The sequence below is a fragment of the Setaria italica genome, chromosome I (genome assembly GCF_000263155.2).
Source record: "Setaria italica strain Yugu1 chromosome I, Setaria_italica_v2.0, whole genome shotgun sequence".
Taxonomy (NCBI): domain Eukaryota; kingdom Viridiplantae; phylum Streptophyta; class Magnoliopsida; order Poales; family Poaceae; genus Setaria; species Setaria italica.
The window spans coordinates 31777310-31793979 of NC_028450.1; the positions used below are offsets into that span (position 1 = coordinate 31777310).

At 45.9% G+C, this 16670-nt stretch overlaps 1 protein-coding gene across 1 annotated transcript; it reads right to left on the reverse strand.

Annotated features, from left to right (window-relative positions):
• Positions 1 to 8163: 8163 nt before the first annotated feature.
• LOC101781123 (phenylalanine ammonia-lyase) lies at positions 8164 to 10782 on the reverse strand. Its single transcript, XM_004953098.3, has one exon. The coding sequence runs from the start codon at positions 10628 to 10630 to the stop codon at positions 8489 to 8491; it is 2142 nt and encodes a 713-aa protein (XP_004953155.1). The 5' UTR covers positions 10631 to 10782; the 3' UTR covers positions 8164 to 8488.
• Positions 10783 to 16670: the final 5888 nt, after the last annotated feature.

Sequence of the window (16670 nt, forward strand, 5' to 3'; positions counted from 1 at the left end):
CTAGACGAGACACAATTGATGGAAATTGACTTGCACGGAAGAAGGTTCACATGGAGCAACAAGCAGGACAATCCAACTTTTACTAGGATTTACATATTCTTTGGTTTACCGGAATGGCACCTCCTCTTCCTAAACTCGGATTTACAAGCTCTATCAACAATGGGATCCGATCATTGTCCCCTATTCCTAACAGGCGACATAACAAGGCAAAGTTATGAAGGCTTTTGCTTTGAGTCTTATTGGGTGACCATGCCTGGTTTTACTGAGGTCATTCATGCAGTATGGAGCCAACCAGTAAATACATAAGATCCTATACTACGCATGCACGTAAAACTCATCCGCGCGGCCAAAGTGCTCAAACTGTGGAAGTGATAGAACCTGGGCAACTTGTCCCTCCATTTGGCGATAGCAAATGAGGTGCTGCTCTTCCTTGACACTACCCAACAACAAAGAGCGCTCACGCTAGAGGAGTTAGAATTCCGTAAATACCTAAAGGCAAAATCAGTAAGCCTAGCAACAATCCAGAGAGCACGAGCAAGACAACACTCTAGACTAACATGGATCCTCAAAGGGGACGCACACACACGTTTGTTTATGTTACACACTAACAACAAAAAGCAAAAATTACACGTCCCGTTATTAACAACAGTCAATGGTCCAACGACCAACCATCAACAGAAGGAAGAAGCAATATTTGAACATTTTGTTGAGTTGCTAGGAAAGACGTAGGAAAGGTCCCTCTGCTTAAATTGGAGCAATATAAAATACCAACAACATGATCTAAGTGAGCTAGAAGAACCTTTTGAGGTGGAAGAAATTAAAAAAGTTGTCATGCACGTGCCGGCTGAAAAAGCCCCCGGCCCTGATGGATTTATTGGGCTCTTCTTTAAGAAATGTTGGGCAATAATAGGTAGTGATCTAATTGCGGTCCTGCAAGCATTCCATTCCCTTTGAACCAGACGCATGGACCTAATTAATGAAGCTAATATCATATTACTGCCCAAGAAAGATGGAGCAAATAGTGTGACGAACTTCAGGCCAATTAGCCTCATCAACAGCCTAGCAAAAATCATAACCAAAGTGCTAGCGGATAGACTAGCACCACGACTAAATGAGATGATCTCCGGATGCCAGAATACCTTCATTAAAAAGAGGTGTATCCATGACAACTTCGAAAATCATAACCAAAGTGCTAGCGGATAGACTAGCACCACGACTAAATGAGATGATCTCCGGATGCCAGAATACCTTCATTAAAAAGAGGTGTATCCATGACAACTTCGATACGTACAGAGCGTTATCAAGGCTTTGCACAAGGCAAAAAGATCGGCACTCTTTGTGAAACTAGACATTTCAAAAGCTTTCGACTCAATTAGCTGGGTGTTCCTGCTAGAGACCCTGCAAGCACTGGGCTTCAGCTAAAAATGGAGAGATTGGATCTCAACCTTACTTGCCACATCATCTTCCAGAGTACTGCTCAATGGAATACTAGGGAGAAAATTCAAGCATGCGAGAGGCCTTCGTCAAGGCGACCACTGTCACCTATGTTGTTCACCCTTAATATTGACCCACTCCACAAAATAATTGACATGGTAGTGAATAAGAACATTCTAAAGCCGATCCTCCCAAGAGCAGCGAAACTTCAATGCTCCCTCTATGCAGATGACGCGGCAATCTTTGCCAACCCAGACAAAATGGAATTGCACCACCTCGACCAACTACTGCAGGTTTTTGGCCAATGCTCAAGCCTCAAGGTCAACATGGATAAAATAGAGATCTTCCCCATTCGCTGCACAGATGAACTCATCACGGATGCCTTAGCGGACTTCCCTGGGAAGCTATCATCATTCCTCGGCAAATTCCTAGGTTTACATCTCCACACTCGCAAGCTAAGAAGGGTGGACGTCCAGCCCCTCATCGACAAGGTCGGCAGTTGACTCCCGAGCTGGAAAGGGAAGATGTTATCATTGGCCAGCCGAGAGACATTAGTAAAAAGCACCCTAACATCACAACCAATATACCACATGGTATTCCTAGCGCAAAAATGTCTTATCAAGCAAATCGACCGCCTAAGATGAAGTTTCTTATGGAAAGGGGAGGAACCGAAAAATGTTAACGAAGGGCACTATTTAGTCAACTGGCCAACGGTGCACACACCAAAGGAGTTAGGAGGATTAGGGATTCTATGTGGCAGAACCGCTCAAATTAACTTAGCTAAAGCACAATTAAGTCACCTAACACGCGATCATGTACCTTAATCAAGTTAACTCGGCCGTCCATCGGATTCCATCCGATAAACCACTTCACAGGACCGAGAAAGCATAGCTCACACGAAGGTGAGTGGTTCCAAAGAATACAATAGATCATCCAAATTAACCAAGTGCATTAATTTATTACAGCCTCAAGTTCGAAATTCAAGCAAAGTTTGCAGAGTTCTCAAATAATCGAAATAACTGAGCGGAAGCTAAATGTCGTTGCAGGATATCATGATGAAGCCGATCATGACATCAATGATCCCGATCCTCGCCGTCCGAGGAGGGATCCCACTCAACTGTCCAACCAGGAGGAAGTTGGGGAGGCCAAGTGCCACTTGCAGCAAACTCGGGGGCATCAACATCACCTGAAAAGATGAGCCACAACAAGGTTGAGCGACTACGCTCAACAAGACTTAATCGACCGGTGGTACTAATCCACCAACACCTAGACATGCAAGCTTTTTGGCTAGAGGGGTTTATTTTTGCCAAAAACGACTAGTGTAGGTCCTTACTTTCAATATTTTAGCCACAAATTCTACGTTCATTTATCAGTCTAAGTTAGCAACTATACTAAACAAACATAGTTTCCAAACAATTAGTGCAAATAACCATATTAGATCGTCATAATCTTTCATTCTTACTCGATGTAGCATAGCGATCAAGTAGTCCCAAACTGTGAGAGGCAGATGAATTGATTCAAATTTCTTAACCATGCATGGCAAACCTAATCTCACGACATCCGTGCACCACGAAGGGTCGCTTCACTTGTCTGCCGTCCCCATCAATTCCCAGACCCGTGTCAGGCCCACTTCTCTTGGTACAAGGCTCCATAGACCCGGCCTCTACCGTTCTATGACTGCACTTGTCACCACATGATGCACCAGGGGAAAACTCAGTTTCCAGAGACAGTGGAACGATCCGCTCACATCCTGGTTCAATCAGGTACTAGGCTTCCCCATCCCATACTAGGTATGAGATTAGTACTTTCAAACACTTGATCACGAACACTATCACATCTCGACCTTAGTCCAATTTCATTTAGACAGATGGAGCAATCCATCGACCACCAAAACAGCTCACAAGCCCTACCCCATCAATCGTCCTTATAGTTGTAACAAAAAGGAGAGCAACAACTCCTATAACTCATGAGTGACAGGCGATCACTCAACTTTTACCAATTCCTATTAAGCATTGCAACTACTCGGCCTATCATACTAGTGTTCAGATCAAGGACACTAATTCATGCATCTACGGTTTCATGCAATTCCTAACAACGTAAATGCACAATCAAACAATCAATATATTGTAAGTAGTTAAAGATAGGAATTTATGCTCCGGGGCTTGCCTTCAAGTGGGGCGGTAGCAAATTGGTCTTCGGTGTGCTCGGGCTCGGCTCCTGTAGGCGGCGGCTCAGCTACGGCTCTGTCTTCCGGCGCCGGGTGAAGCTCGTAGGTTCCGTCTGCGAGGTTTAGCTCTACACGAAATGCAATGCATCAAGTTAAATTCTCAACTTTTCATAGAATGCAAACACAAATTAGTGCTGAAGAAGAAGAAGAAGTTATATAGGCCACATTCACCTAAACAAGATTCTGAACTTTCTTTACTTACATAAAGAAGGTGGGGTGTGGTATAGGCCAGGGGTTTGTTTGATAGCGATTGTGTACATATATGTAATATCACTTTGTTAAGCTTTAGATCGGAAAGTTATCATATTCCTGAATGTTCTTTTGTACTTCTTCCAATATAGCCTTTATTACCTTAAGGTAGCTGGTATTTAACAATTTTTTGCGAAAAGGTGTCGTTTTTCTATGCATTTACCCTATTTATTCTTCTCTAAACAGGAAAGGATGTTCACCTATGAAATTCTGGTGGTTTCCATATTTTTCCCATAAATTGAATTACATCACTGATTTAAATCAGAAGGCTTCATATTTTTCTCAGCTCCCTATTAATTGTTATGCAAAAAGGTGGAAACACTCTTAGATTTCCATGGCAAAACTTAAACAGATGATTAAACTTCTGAGCTGGGCTCTAAAATATTTTTCCTAGTTTCTACTGCTTGAAACAAACATGTGAGAGTTGGTTTCATCTTTTTATCATATTTCTATGATTTGTTATGATTTAAATGTATTAAAAAAGAATTAAAACATACCACATTAATTCCAATAGTGACATATGCCAAAAGTATTTTTATTAAAAACTAATTTTTATTCTGAGCCTAGCAAAATTGGTTTGGCATTTTTATGAGTTTTCTACGAATTTTGGTGAATTTCCAAAGTTAAACACAATTTCTACCGATTAAATCATTTAAACCGAGGTAAACTTGTGGACTAGCCCCTAGGTCTAGGGTTTAAACGCGTAAAGGTCCTGGGTTTTAACACTAAGGCCCCTGGTTCACCTTTCCCAAAAGCAATTGGGTCCTCAGGCGCGCGGGCGGCGGCGGCAGCGGGAAAAATCCCGGCGATGCGCTGGCGACCTTGGGACAGTGAGTGGCTGGGAGGGCTTACGGGCTCACCTTGGTCCGGTTTGAAGTGGTTGGGGGCGATGGGGAGGCTTGGCCGGGGCGGAGCGGTGGAAGGCGGAAAGCTTCGGGTGGGGGCGGGGTCCGGCGGCGGTGGTGCTTCTCACGGGCAACAAGCAAGCTCCAGAGCTGCGCGAGAGGTTGGCGAAGCGGTTGGTAGTGTTGGCAAGGTGCGGGGTCGGGCGGAAGGGGGAGCTCCACGAAGAGGGTGTGCGGCGGAGCGGGGAGTGGAAGCAGGGGAGGCGCGGCGAGGTTAGGGCGAGCGGAGAAGGGGGCACCGACGACGCTAGGCTCCCCTTTTATAGGACCAGTGCGAAGCAGCGAATGAGGTGGGGTTGTGGCTCTGGCGGGCGGGACCGGAGGGAATCCGGGGTGCTGCTGTGGCCATTAATGGTGGCGGCGCCATTGGTGGACAGGGGAGAGGGAAGGAGCACGACAGGTGAGGGCGCTGCAGGTAAGGTGGCACGCGCGGGTAGAGCGGGCGTGCGCGGGAGTTATGGCTTTGTCGGGGCAGCGGGTTGGCGAGGCTAGGCCTGAAGCGTCACTGCCGGGGTGGCAGTTGGCGGAGGCGGCGGCACACTGGCAGGCAGGTGTGGGGGTGCGCGCTCGACAACGGCGGGGGTCTTGACGGGAGGGTCGGAAGGCGTTGGGGCGCGGCCGGAGATCCTTTGTGGGCGGATTGCACATGGGAGGCGAGGCGGCACCGGCACGGCAGCGGCCGATCTTCGGTCGTGGAGTGGCCGGGGCGGTGGCGGAGCCGCAGACAGCGCGCTTGGCGCGGCCGGCGAGGCCTCGGGCGGGCGAGACAGGACGGAGCAGAGGGCTGCAAGTCGTCGTCGCGCGCGTCTTGGGAGCGAGGCGCGTCGACCCATCTTGTCGTGGCCAACGACTGGGCGAGGCAGCGCTTGCCGGTGAGGCCGCGCCACACGGCGGCGGCGCTCTGGAGCGCGACGCACGCGCGCTCGGGCATGCTCTGACCGATGGATTCGCGGGATCTTTTGCCGAGCCTGTCTTTGAGCCTCTTGATCTCCCGATTCTCAAACTGCACCACGTTGACTACCTTTACAAAAGTTGTAGTACGCATACCAAAGTTTAACGTTTGTAATTTGATCGAGTTCAAAATCATGGTGGATTTGGAGATTCAAAACTTCAAAGTTTGAAGGAACGCTGGTTTTCAAGACTTAAGAGAAAAACGGCGGCTTTGACTGGTTTTTAGGGTTCTGGGCTGACTTGAGCTGCAGTTTTGGGAAGCTTCAGAGGTGAATTGGACCAAGGTCCAATTAACAAAGTTGTTGTAGAAACTTAGTTCTCCAACTTTTATAAAGATATTTTCTGATGTTATGTTCAACTTTTAAGAGATAAACCCGCCCTAAGGTGCCAGGTCGGGCTGGTTTCCAGACTTAGCCGAGATTGTCGAAGAGGCTGAGTTGACCAAACTAGGGGACTTTGACCTAGGTTTTGAAGTCTTTCTTTCGGGGTAGATTTCAAACTTGATTCTTAAAGAAAAATTATTAAGGTTTTGAAGTTATAAAACTTTGGTATAGAGCTCAGTTTGAGTTCATATTAGAAATTTTGAAATAGAGAGCCCCAAAGTTGGGACCTTGACTGTTTTAAAACAAAACAACATAGATTGTTATTTCGGGGTTTTGGAGGGCTTCTTCTCAGATCCAAGCAAAACACCAAAAATAAAAGTTGTTAGGAAGGTTTAGTTCTACAACTCTTAGTTGGACATATTTTTAAGTTCTTAAGCAAAAATTGGAGTTATGGTTTGGGTAGCATTTTAACCTTGTGAGGGCAAAAGGGTACTTTCACTTGGCTTATTGTTGCCAAAGTTCTTCTTTAAGCACTAATGACTTATTTTAAGATCAAAACATAGCTTAATTAATCTAGGTTGTTGCATTCTAGACCTTGAGCGCCTTGCAAGAGCTCTCCGAATGCGATGGTGTTGGTTCAAGTGGAAGCACAATGACCGACCATGGGTAGGAATGGAAATTCCGTGTGACAAAAATGACATGGACCTATTCTACGCTTCAACGATAGTGACAATGGGCAATGGAAAAAAGGCAATTTTTTGGCACTTGACATGGCTCAACGGACACCCACTAAGAAATCTGGCACCCCTCCTCTTCCATCGTCCAAAACGAAAAACTTATCAGTGCAGAGCCCTACAAGACAACTACTGGATTGAGCAAATCCAACCGCTCATTTCAGGGAAGGAGATTAGAGAATACGTGTGTTTATGGGAGGAAATCCACCTGCAGCACAGCAACCTTGAGGTAGAGGACGAGATTTTTTGGCGATGGACAAGAGACGGGGAATATACGATAAAGAGTGCTTATCGTATCCAATTCCAAGGTCGCATGAAAAAGTGGAGTATTACACCGATCTAGAAAGCCAAGACGGAACCTAAATGCCGGATCTTTGCCTAGATTTTACTACACCGAAAGATTTTAATATCCGATAATTTGGCAAGACGAGGCTGGCCTAACGACCATTAGTGCAAGTTGTGCAACGTTGAGCCTGAAACACCTACACATCTCTGTAAAGACTGTTGCAGTCTGGGACCGCCTCAGGGTGTGGCTTAATTTGCAACACTTGCCGCCAACCAATGCAACATCCTCAGTCCATAGACGGTGGAAGAAATGTAGGGCCTTAATTGATAAACAAAACTGAGCAATACTCGATGGTCTCATGATTTACTTTTGGTGGAATATTTGGAAGGAGCGCAACAGACGGACGTTTAACTAGGAAACCAAAGCAGTCGACGACATAGCCTACCTAATCAATGAAGATGCCCAACAATTCCATTTGGCCACACAAGCTGGGGTTCCCCCCCTCGACGATTTTTCCGTAAAGAGTTGTGCTGTTTCAGTAGTCAGTTTTTTCAGTAGACAGTGGCTTTTGTACAGTCATTTTTAATTTTTTTTTAATTTTTTCCGTTTCTTTTTATGATCTTTGTTCGCTTTCCTTCTAATAAAAATTCAGCAAATCTTTTACCGTCCGTTAAAAAAAAAGGTTTATGAAGTTTGCTTGAGAAATTCCCCTAAAAAAGTTCTTTGAAAATTGTCTTGAGAATTTCTCCACAAATAAAATGTTATTATCCACCCTTTGTACTATCTCCTATATATGTTTGTCCGGCAAACTTTGTGAAACCAAGATTGTATATTTGGATCATGCTGAGCCTATCTTTTTTTCCAGACGACGCTCAACATCCATTTTCTTTTCATAAAACAGGAAATACCCAGCGTTTGGTACAAGAGAGAAATAGAAATATGGTGAAGTACAGTAGATGCCTAACCTTATTCAAGCTCACTAGATTTCAAGGACTGATGCGACCACTTGCTCACCACTTACAAACCAACACTCCAAAAGAAAGAGATTAAGATGAACAACTAAAGCCCAGTCTGTGCCGTGGCATATAGCCACTGTTCCTAAAAGGTATGCATCCAAGTAAACAAACATGTCTGCCTCTATAAAGGGGGAAAACAAACATCTTTCTCATTCGGTTGTAGGCAATCCGCCAAGATGGGAATGCAATGGACACATTCACACATGAAAAATGAAATTTGAGTTTCTTTTGCAAAAGATAACATAAATATAAAAATTGTTATAATCACCTAACCAATCATTAGCCTTTGCTACTCACGCAAAAAGAAAAAACACAGGCTTTGAACAGTTGAACCCTTTTTTTATTCTGCTCTGTTTTCTCTGTTCAGCAGATGGGCAGGGGCTCGCCGTTCCACTCCTTGAGGCACTCGAGCAGCGGGTCGATGTGCTTTCCCAGGTTGATGGCAACGAGCACCTTGTTCAGTTCCTCGCCGGGAGAACGCGTCTTCTCGCCGGTCAGGTACACCGCTCCGAGCTCCTCGCGAACGAACCGGTAGAGCGGGTACGAGCGGCACTCGGTGATCCTGATGGGTATCGCCGCCGTGCCGTTCTCGACGGCCGCCCGTGCTGCCTCCACCGCCTTGGGCAGCGCCGCGCGCAGCTCCTCCTCGAACTGGGCGACCTTGGCGAGCACGGATGTCTCGGCGTTGAACTCGGCCGTGCCGTTGGCGAGGGCGCGCTCCACGAGCACATTGCGCAGCTTCTTCATGAGCGGGTAGTTGGCGCTGCACGGGTCGTCGGCGTAGGCGAACACTGCCTCGCGCTCGATCTCCTGGAGCAGGTCCTTCTCGCAGAAGCGGGCGACGTGGAGGCCACCGGTGGAGTTGGTGCTCAGGGTCTTCTTCGCCACCGTCATCACGCAGCTCTTGACGGCGCTCTTGACGTTCTCCTCGATGTGGCGCAGGTCGACGGCCTGGCACAGCGCGATCAAGAACGTCGAGGACATGATCTTCAGGATCTCGATGGCCTCGGCGGTCTTCCTAGAGGAGATGAGTCCGAGGGAGTTCACGTCCTGGTTGTGCTGCTCCGCGCTCTGGACGTGGTTGGTCACCGGGTTGCCCAGGAACTGCAGCTCGGAGCAGTACGATGCCATGGCGATCTCGGCGCCCTTGAACCCGTAGTCCAAGCTCGGGTTGCGGCCGCCGGACAAGTTGGATGGCAGGCCGTTGTTGTAGTAGTCGTTGACGAGCTCTGAGAACTGAGCAAACATGAGCTTGCCGATGGCGGCGATGGCGAGGCGGGTGTTGTCCATGGACACGCCGATGGGCGTGCCCTGGAAGTTGCCACCGTGAAGCGCCTTGCTGCGGGCGACGTCGATGAGCGGGTTGTCGTTGACGGAGTTAATCTCTCGCTCAATGGACTTGGTCGCGGCACGGATGACCTCAATTTGGGGGCCAAGCCACTGCGGCGACGTGCGGAGCGCGTACCTGTCCTGCTTCGGCTTCATCAACGGGTCGAGCTCGCCGAGCTTCTTGGCAAGCTTCATGTAGGAGCTGCCCTCCAAGATGTGCTCCATGATGGCAGCGGCCTCGATCTGTCCCGGGTGGTGCTTCAGCTTGTGGGTCAGGTGGTCGGTGTACTCAGGCTTGCCGTTCATGACCTCGCAGAACACCGCGGAGAGGACCTCGGCAAGAACAGCAAGAACGTTCGCCTCGAAGAGCACGGTCGATGCAAGACCAGAGCCCACGGCCGTGCCGTTGACCATGGCGAGGCCTTCCTTCGGCTGCAACTCGAAGAAGCCGCCCTGGATGCCGGCAATCTTGAACGCCTCTGCAGCGTTCACCTTGGTTCCATCTGGGGCCACTGCCACAGAGTTCTCGCGGCCGGTGACGAGGCCGGCGATGTAGGACAGCGGGACGAGGTCGCCGGACGCGGTGACTGTGCCCCGGAGCGGCAGGCACGGCGTGACGTTGGCGTTGAGCAGCTTGACAATCGCCTCGAGGATCTCGAAGCGGATGCCGGAGTACCCCTGGAGCAGGGTGTTGATGCGCACGAGCATGGCTGCGCGCGTCGCCTCGGCCGGCAGGACGTGGCCGTCAGTGCCGGTGCCGAAGGCGCCGGCGTTGAGGAACCGGATGAGCTCCCTCTGGAGCGCGCCGCCCTCCTTGGTGCGGCGGTGCGAGGTGGCGCCGAAGCCGGTGGTGACGCCGTAGCTGTCGGTGCCGTTCATCATGCTGTTCATGACCCAGTCGCTGCTGGCCTTGACGCGCTCGCGGGCCGACTCGTCGAGCTCGACCCGGGCCTCGCCGGCGCCGTTGGCTACGGCGGCCACCTGCGCGATATTGAGGCTGGCGCCCTCGATCTTCACCAACGGCTGGCGGTAATCCGCCACCATCCTCTTCACCTCGTCGAGGTGGCTGCCCATGAGCTCCTCCGCGGCCTTCCCCCAGTTAAGCGGGTCGGCGCGCGGCGTCGCCATGCACAGGCCATCGCCGTTGGCAGCAACGTTGCTCTTCTCGCACGCCATTGCTATGCTAGCACAGAGAACTGGAAAAGCACAGAGAAGCTAAGGAGTTTCTGTCAGGGAGGAAATGGATGTTACTGGATTCTTGGGAAGCTGTCCACAGGAGAGCTAGTGTTGCGCTAGGATTTGGTAGTGCTGCTCTTCCTGAAGATAACAGGTGGGAGTGGCGATGTTTAAATAGGCTCTCCCGAGAAGGCGGTGTGGAGTGTGGAGACTGGTCCAAGACGACCAAGACAGTGCGCGAATTATTTGGCCGAGAACACAAACATGTGTTGATCTTGCGAAGCCAGGCAGCGGCGTGGAAAGTTCGTGGTGGCCGCTGGAGCAGGAAGCTTGGTCGCCGGGGTGTGGTTGGTCCTCGTCAAGACCCCCAAGTCCCCCGAAGAGTTGGTGAAGAAGCGGCCGCCGGGACGCATGCGCATTGCTTGGCTTCGGCTGAGCACGCTCGCTATATTGTAGGCTGTCTTTATGTTCTCTTCTAGCCGCATGCTTTTGGTTTGGTGGTGATGCTATAAAGGATGCACTTTGATAAATCCATGCTTTACGAAGATCCAGGTTTATTTGCTGATCAAATTAAAGCAATGCTTTGAGAAAGAACTGTATACCCTTTGGTGCTATATTCTTATTACTCATGATCATCTCTTACGATTTTTTTACCATGCTCCTTCTTTACGTGCAACATTTTTAAAAAAGCATATATATACCATAAAGATCCAAAACAATTGAAAACACTTCTCACTCCGTGTTACACCCCCGTACCCCTCACAGAGAACCCACTTGACAGGTCTGGAGGGGTAGCAAAGTTTTGTGGAGGGGTAAAAACAACACTTTCCAAAATGCTTCTGCCTTTTTGCCATTTCTTTTTTCATCGTACCCACCTCGTCCCACCCTGTTAATTTTGCATCCAGATCACCGTACCCCCTTCGCTTGCCATGTTTGGTGGTGCTTACATGGTCGTCCGGCCCCCTAATTTTGCATCGAGATTTTTTGTTCATGAATTTTCCTCCGCGAGATCGTCCTACGCTCCACATCTATGCATGTTAATTACCATGACTAGAAAAGGAAGCTTATTCACGTTGTTTCCTTTTGCTTGAAATCCTGTCACGTTGTTTCCTTTTCCTTCTGGTTGATGAATCACGTCATAATATTGTTTTCTTCTACTTGAATCACATCGAGAACGACATCTCCTTTTGGGCAGCTATTGCTGTGCGCCTCCAAGCCGTATTCGGTGGTAATTGGAAGCCATTGCTGATTGACGCCTCCAAGACATAGACCTCCACATCCGGCTTGCCAATCCTACCCCAATGCACACAGATGCCTCCAAGTTCGCCTTGCCGGCACATCGGCAAAGGGTAGGCCGACATCGCAAGAAATTGGAAAAAAGGCCCCCCACGCTATTTTCGTAACAATACTCTAAGACTAAAAGTAAATTTAAGTAATGGATCAATATTAACTAATTTAACTAATTGATGTCCTTTTGTTTAGCCTTTCTAGAGTTTACAATTCAAATGTTTTTTATTTTCAGCACCTTTTTAACACCATTGGCCATCGCCATGCTAACTTTCTACGATCGCAGCTGGCTTCTGGCTGCGGCGTTCATGGTTGCTATGATGAGCTCGGGTCGTGTGTATGAGGCGGCATGGACGAAATCACGAAAAGATCGGTACCCAGTTCCTCTGATGAGCACATGCTTAGTTTGACACCCAAATAATATTTTGTGTCTCCTCACTACCACAGATGATTAGTGTAATAAACCACCATTAGATCGATTAAGTCTCATGATCTCATCCCTCTCGTCTTGCAAGGAGAGGACAGTTGAGCCACCATTCCTATTTTTTGTTTTCCTTCTCTGAAAATTTGTATTTTTTTTTCAAAACGCGGTGAGCTAAATTTTGAGTATCACAGCTCTACTGATAACAAGACACACTGCATGCGTCCACACCCTTGCTCTACAATTTGTTTTTTCAGTTAAACGCATGTGAGCATCTGAAAGTTCCCCTTTCGTTCTATGATTTTACCTGAGAGGGATATAGAAGAATTAGGCTATATACTCCTGCAGAAATATATATGACTGTGGTTTGGCAAACTGTGACAATACTTTACATCAGAATAATCCTTATAAATATTTTTCCTTATATATTTCTATGCCTGCTGTAATTGACCAATGACTTGATAATTCATTTATGAGCTTGTACAATGTAATTGTATTGGTGCTATTGGTTGTCCTTCCTATGTTCTTGATTATACTTCCTGAAGGTTGCAGGCACATCAGCCTCCTCGTCGGTGAACCTTTTCTTCCAACTATAGCCAGGGCTCTCCTTGTTTGATTTATTATAGGGTTTATTGCAGCTCCTCTTTATGCGCTCGGTGCATGCCCACACCAGAGTAAGTATGACCTTGCAATTGGTTTTACATGCATGATGTACTGTAATACTTCTTTGAGACTGTGTGAATTGTCAATCTGGTAAGATCATGTCAGTCTATTTTTCTATTTCTCCAGTAAAGTTAGGACACGCATTATTCTAGATGATTATTCTGCAACGCAGTTGAGGCAAAGAAAATAAATAAATATAGTGATTATTTGTTGCGAAGCACTTCCAGATTCATACTACTGTGAAATTGCATTAAAAAAAATACTTGCCAACTGATTGCTACTTTGTGTGGTATTTGAACAACTAGCTTAGCGATGTATGAGCGTATAGCCATGTAGAGACTTGCATGAGGCTTGTACGAGCAAATTTTTCCATGTGGTGATGTGGATCGGCTTGGTGATTTAGATACTAAAATTTTTCGTTTCAGGTTTGGAAGTCATCATTGTAGCTGATAAGCAAATAATGCAGAGCTAATAAATAGAGAAATTTGAAGATTTCAAGATCTAGGAAATGTAGTTCTGTTTCAGACACTATCTTGACATTAACTGAATATTAACATGTGCTCCGTGGCGTGGTGGGATCTGCAACTGAAAGTAAGTATCTTCCTTTAGAGATGGTGATCGGCAAGAAATAAAGCAATATTGGGGAGAGAATTTGTGGAGTTCCTCAATAACATATCACCTACTAGAATTTGGAAAACTGAAGTCTCATCGAGATCGAGAGAAAACGGACTCAGACCCAAACTAAACGGAGTCCACTGGATGAGGGAACATAACAAATCAATATTGATGCAGCTTTTTCTCTCCCAAGGAGATGAATAGCGTTGGGGTTTTGTGGCAATAGATACTCTGGTTTTGAGATGGTATTGAACAAAGCCCTGGAGTTTATATACGAATCAGTACCTGATGATATGCCTGGATCGGTTCTTGCTTAATGGAAGTTATAATTCGTTTTAAAAAACTAATACAGAAGCCTTTGAAAAGCCATTAAATGAACCTTATACTTTCTATTTGGATGACCTTTTTCAAATTAAGCTTCCTAAAGTGGATGAAATAAAATTATGTTATTTTTACTAAATATTTTTTTTCTGAAAACACGTGCGTGCCACACGTGCTCACGTGCTCTTTACTAGTTGAGATATAAAAAATATTTTTCTCTGTATAGCCCACACAGCTAACTCAAACTTTTCAGTTTTTAAGAAACTTTTTCTACCTTTTTCTGGGTAGAATGATTGTATGGTCGGTAGGAAAGAGAGTTCCACTTCACAGATCATAGCGGTTGAACTTTATAATTGGACCAATGTAGAAATGCTCATCTTTATGTTCATACCCATGGGTTGTTGGGATGTGGTTTCTCACGAACATTGAGGATTGGTATTGATATCTCTATACAAATAGAAAAAGAAAGAGAGGGACAAATTTCTTGTGCGACAGTAGGCCTCCCGCTTCTTCATCGTCCGTCTGCCAGTACGGAGTCGGGCCGTCCGATTTCCTTTCTCCATCATCTGCGTACCGTCGTCGTTTGCTTTGGTGGTGGTGTGCTACAATGGGATCGTAGTGATGCAATTTGGTATGTCCATGCTTTATGAGGATCCAATGTTTACTGATCAAAGCAATGCATGGGGGAATAAAGAGCTTTGGTTTGTTACTACGCCACTCATAATCATCATAGTTTGTCGTACTTGTCCTCCGTTCTCTAAGTGCAATCTTTTTCTAGGAAAATGTTGGGACATAAAAGAATATTTCTCTATATAAACCACACAGCTAACTCAAACTTTTCAAATTTGTAAGAAAATCCACCTTTTCAGGGTTAAAAAGGTTCTGTGGTTGGTAGAAAGAGAGCTCCACTCCACAGATCATAGTTGGTTCAACTTTGACGATTGGACCAATGTAGAAATGCTCAGTTTTACGTTCATACTCGTAGGTTGTTGGGATGTGGGTTCTCACAAAATTTGAAGATTGGTATTGATATTCCTTCTTGTTAGTATTGTACCGCGACATCTTAGTCGGAAGTGTACCTCTACTTCCTTAGTCAGGAATATACCTCAACACCCTAAGTTAGAAACATATCTTGATCTCCGGGTTCTCCTGCAAAACTATACTCGAGTACCCTTCTAGACTTTTTGTCACTTTCTCCCAGTGAAGTCGTGTCAGTGTAACATGTAAACAGTGGGGAGGTTTTGTTTTGCATTTCTACCCATAAAGAACCTGGAAGAAAATTCCTAGCTAAGATTCTAACATCTAACTCACGCGTTCTCTGCTACATGTGAAGGGTTTTTATTTTTACTCCCTTAGACTTCAGACGAGATTGTCAACCATATTTACCACATGTTTTATTACGTGGGACCCTCTTCTAGGAAATTAAATAACAGTGAGCGGACGGAGGACTTGTACCCTTTCTCTTGAAATTGTTGATACTTTACAAGGGGTGTTTGATAACCCGTGCTAAACTTTAGCACCTGTCACATTTGGATACTAATTAGGAGTATTAAATATAGTTTAATTATAAAACTAATTGCACAGATGGAGTCTAATTCACGAGACGAATCTATTAAGACTAATTAGTCCATGATTTGATAATATGGTGCTACAGTAACCATTTGCTAATGATGGATTAGTTAGCCTTAATAGATTTGTCTGGTGAATTAGACTCCATCTGTGCAATTAGTTTTGTAATTAGCTCATATTTAGTCCTCCTAATTAGCATCCGAGCCTTCGATGTGATCCTATTAAAGTTTAGCACCTCGTATCCAAACACCCTCTAATTCGAAGGTTTGAGAATCCTTTCCATCTTTATCCTCGCAGGGCTCTCCTTGGACAACCCACCATTGATGCGAGCGGCCATGCTGATTATGGAGGGAATTCGTGGAATTGTGGACAGAGGAAGACCTAAATAAGGCGCACAACTTCGATGAAGATCGTCTATCAGCGGCTATCAAAGCTTAGTTCTGTAGATGCTAACCCCCCATATGATGCCTTGTAATTGTAGCATGTCGGGGGCTTAGTCTGTCTGATAGGGTGGACATTAGCTAGCTTAGACCATCTGATGCTGAAGCACATGAATCAAGGTACCAACATCGTTTAAATGCCTTAGAGGTGTTTGGTTCCACGGACTGAAGTTTAGTCCCTGTTACATCGAATATTTAGATACTAATTAGGAGGACTAAATATGAGCTAATTATAAAATCAATTACACAGATGGAGGCTAATTCGCGAGACAAATCTATTAAGTCTAATTAGTCCATGATTTGATAATGTGATGCTACAGTAAATATGTGCTAATCATGAATTAATTAGGCTTAATAGATTCGTCTCGTGAATTAGCCTCCATCTATGCAATTGGTTTTGTAATTAGTCTATGTTTAATACTCCTAATTAGTATCTAAACATTCGATGTGATAGGGACTAAACTTTAGTCCGTGCAGTTGATGGCATCTTCACATTTGTAGGTTCTGTTGATATCACTTATTATAACTCATAGTTGCATATTGCATATGACATGAATCAATACAAGTAGGGTTCTAGATTTCTTTGATGCCAGATTCAGCAGCAAAACCTATCAAAGAACAAGAAAGGGAATAAACATTGTATCAAATAATCTAGTTTAACCTTCATGCGCCGGCTAGGTTGCTGGCGTGCAATGGTTGTTTTTCTATTTTTTCCTCTCTCTTC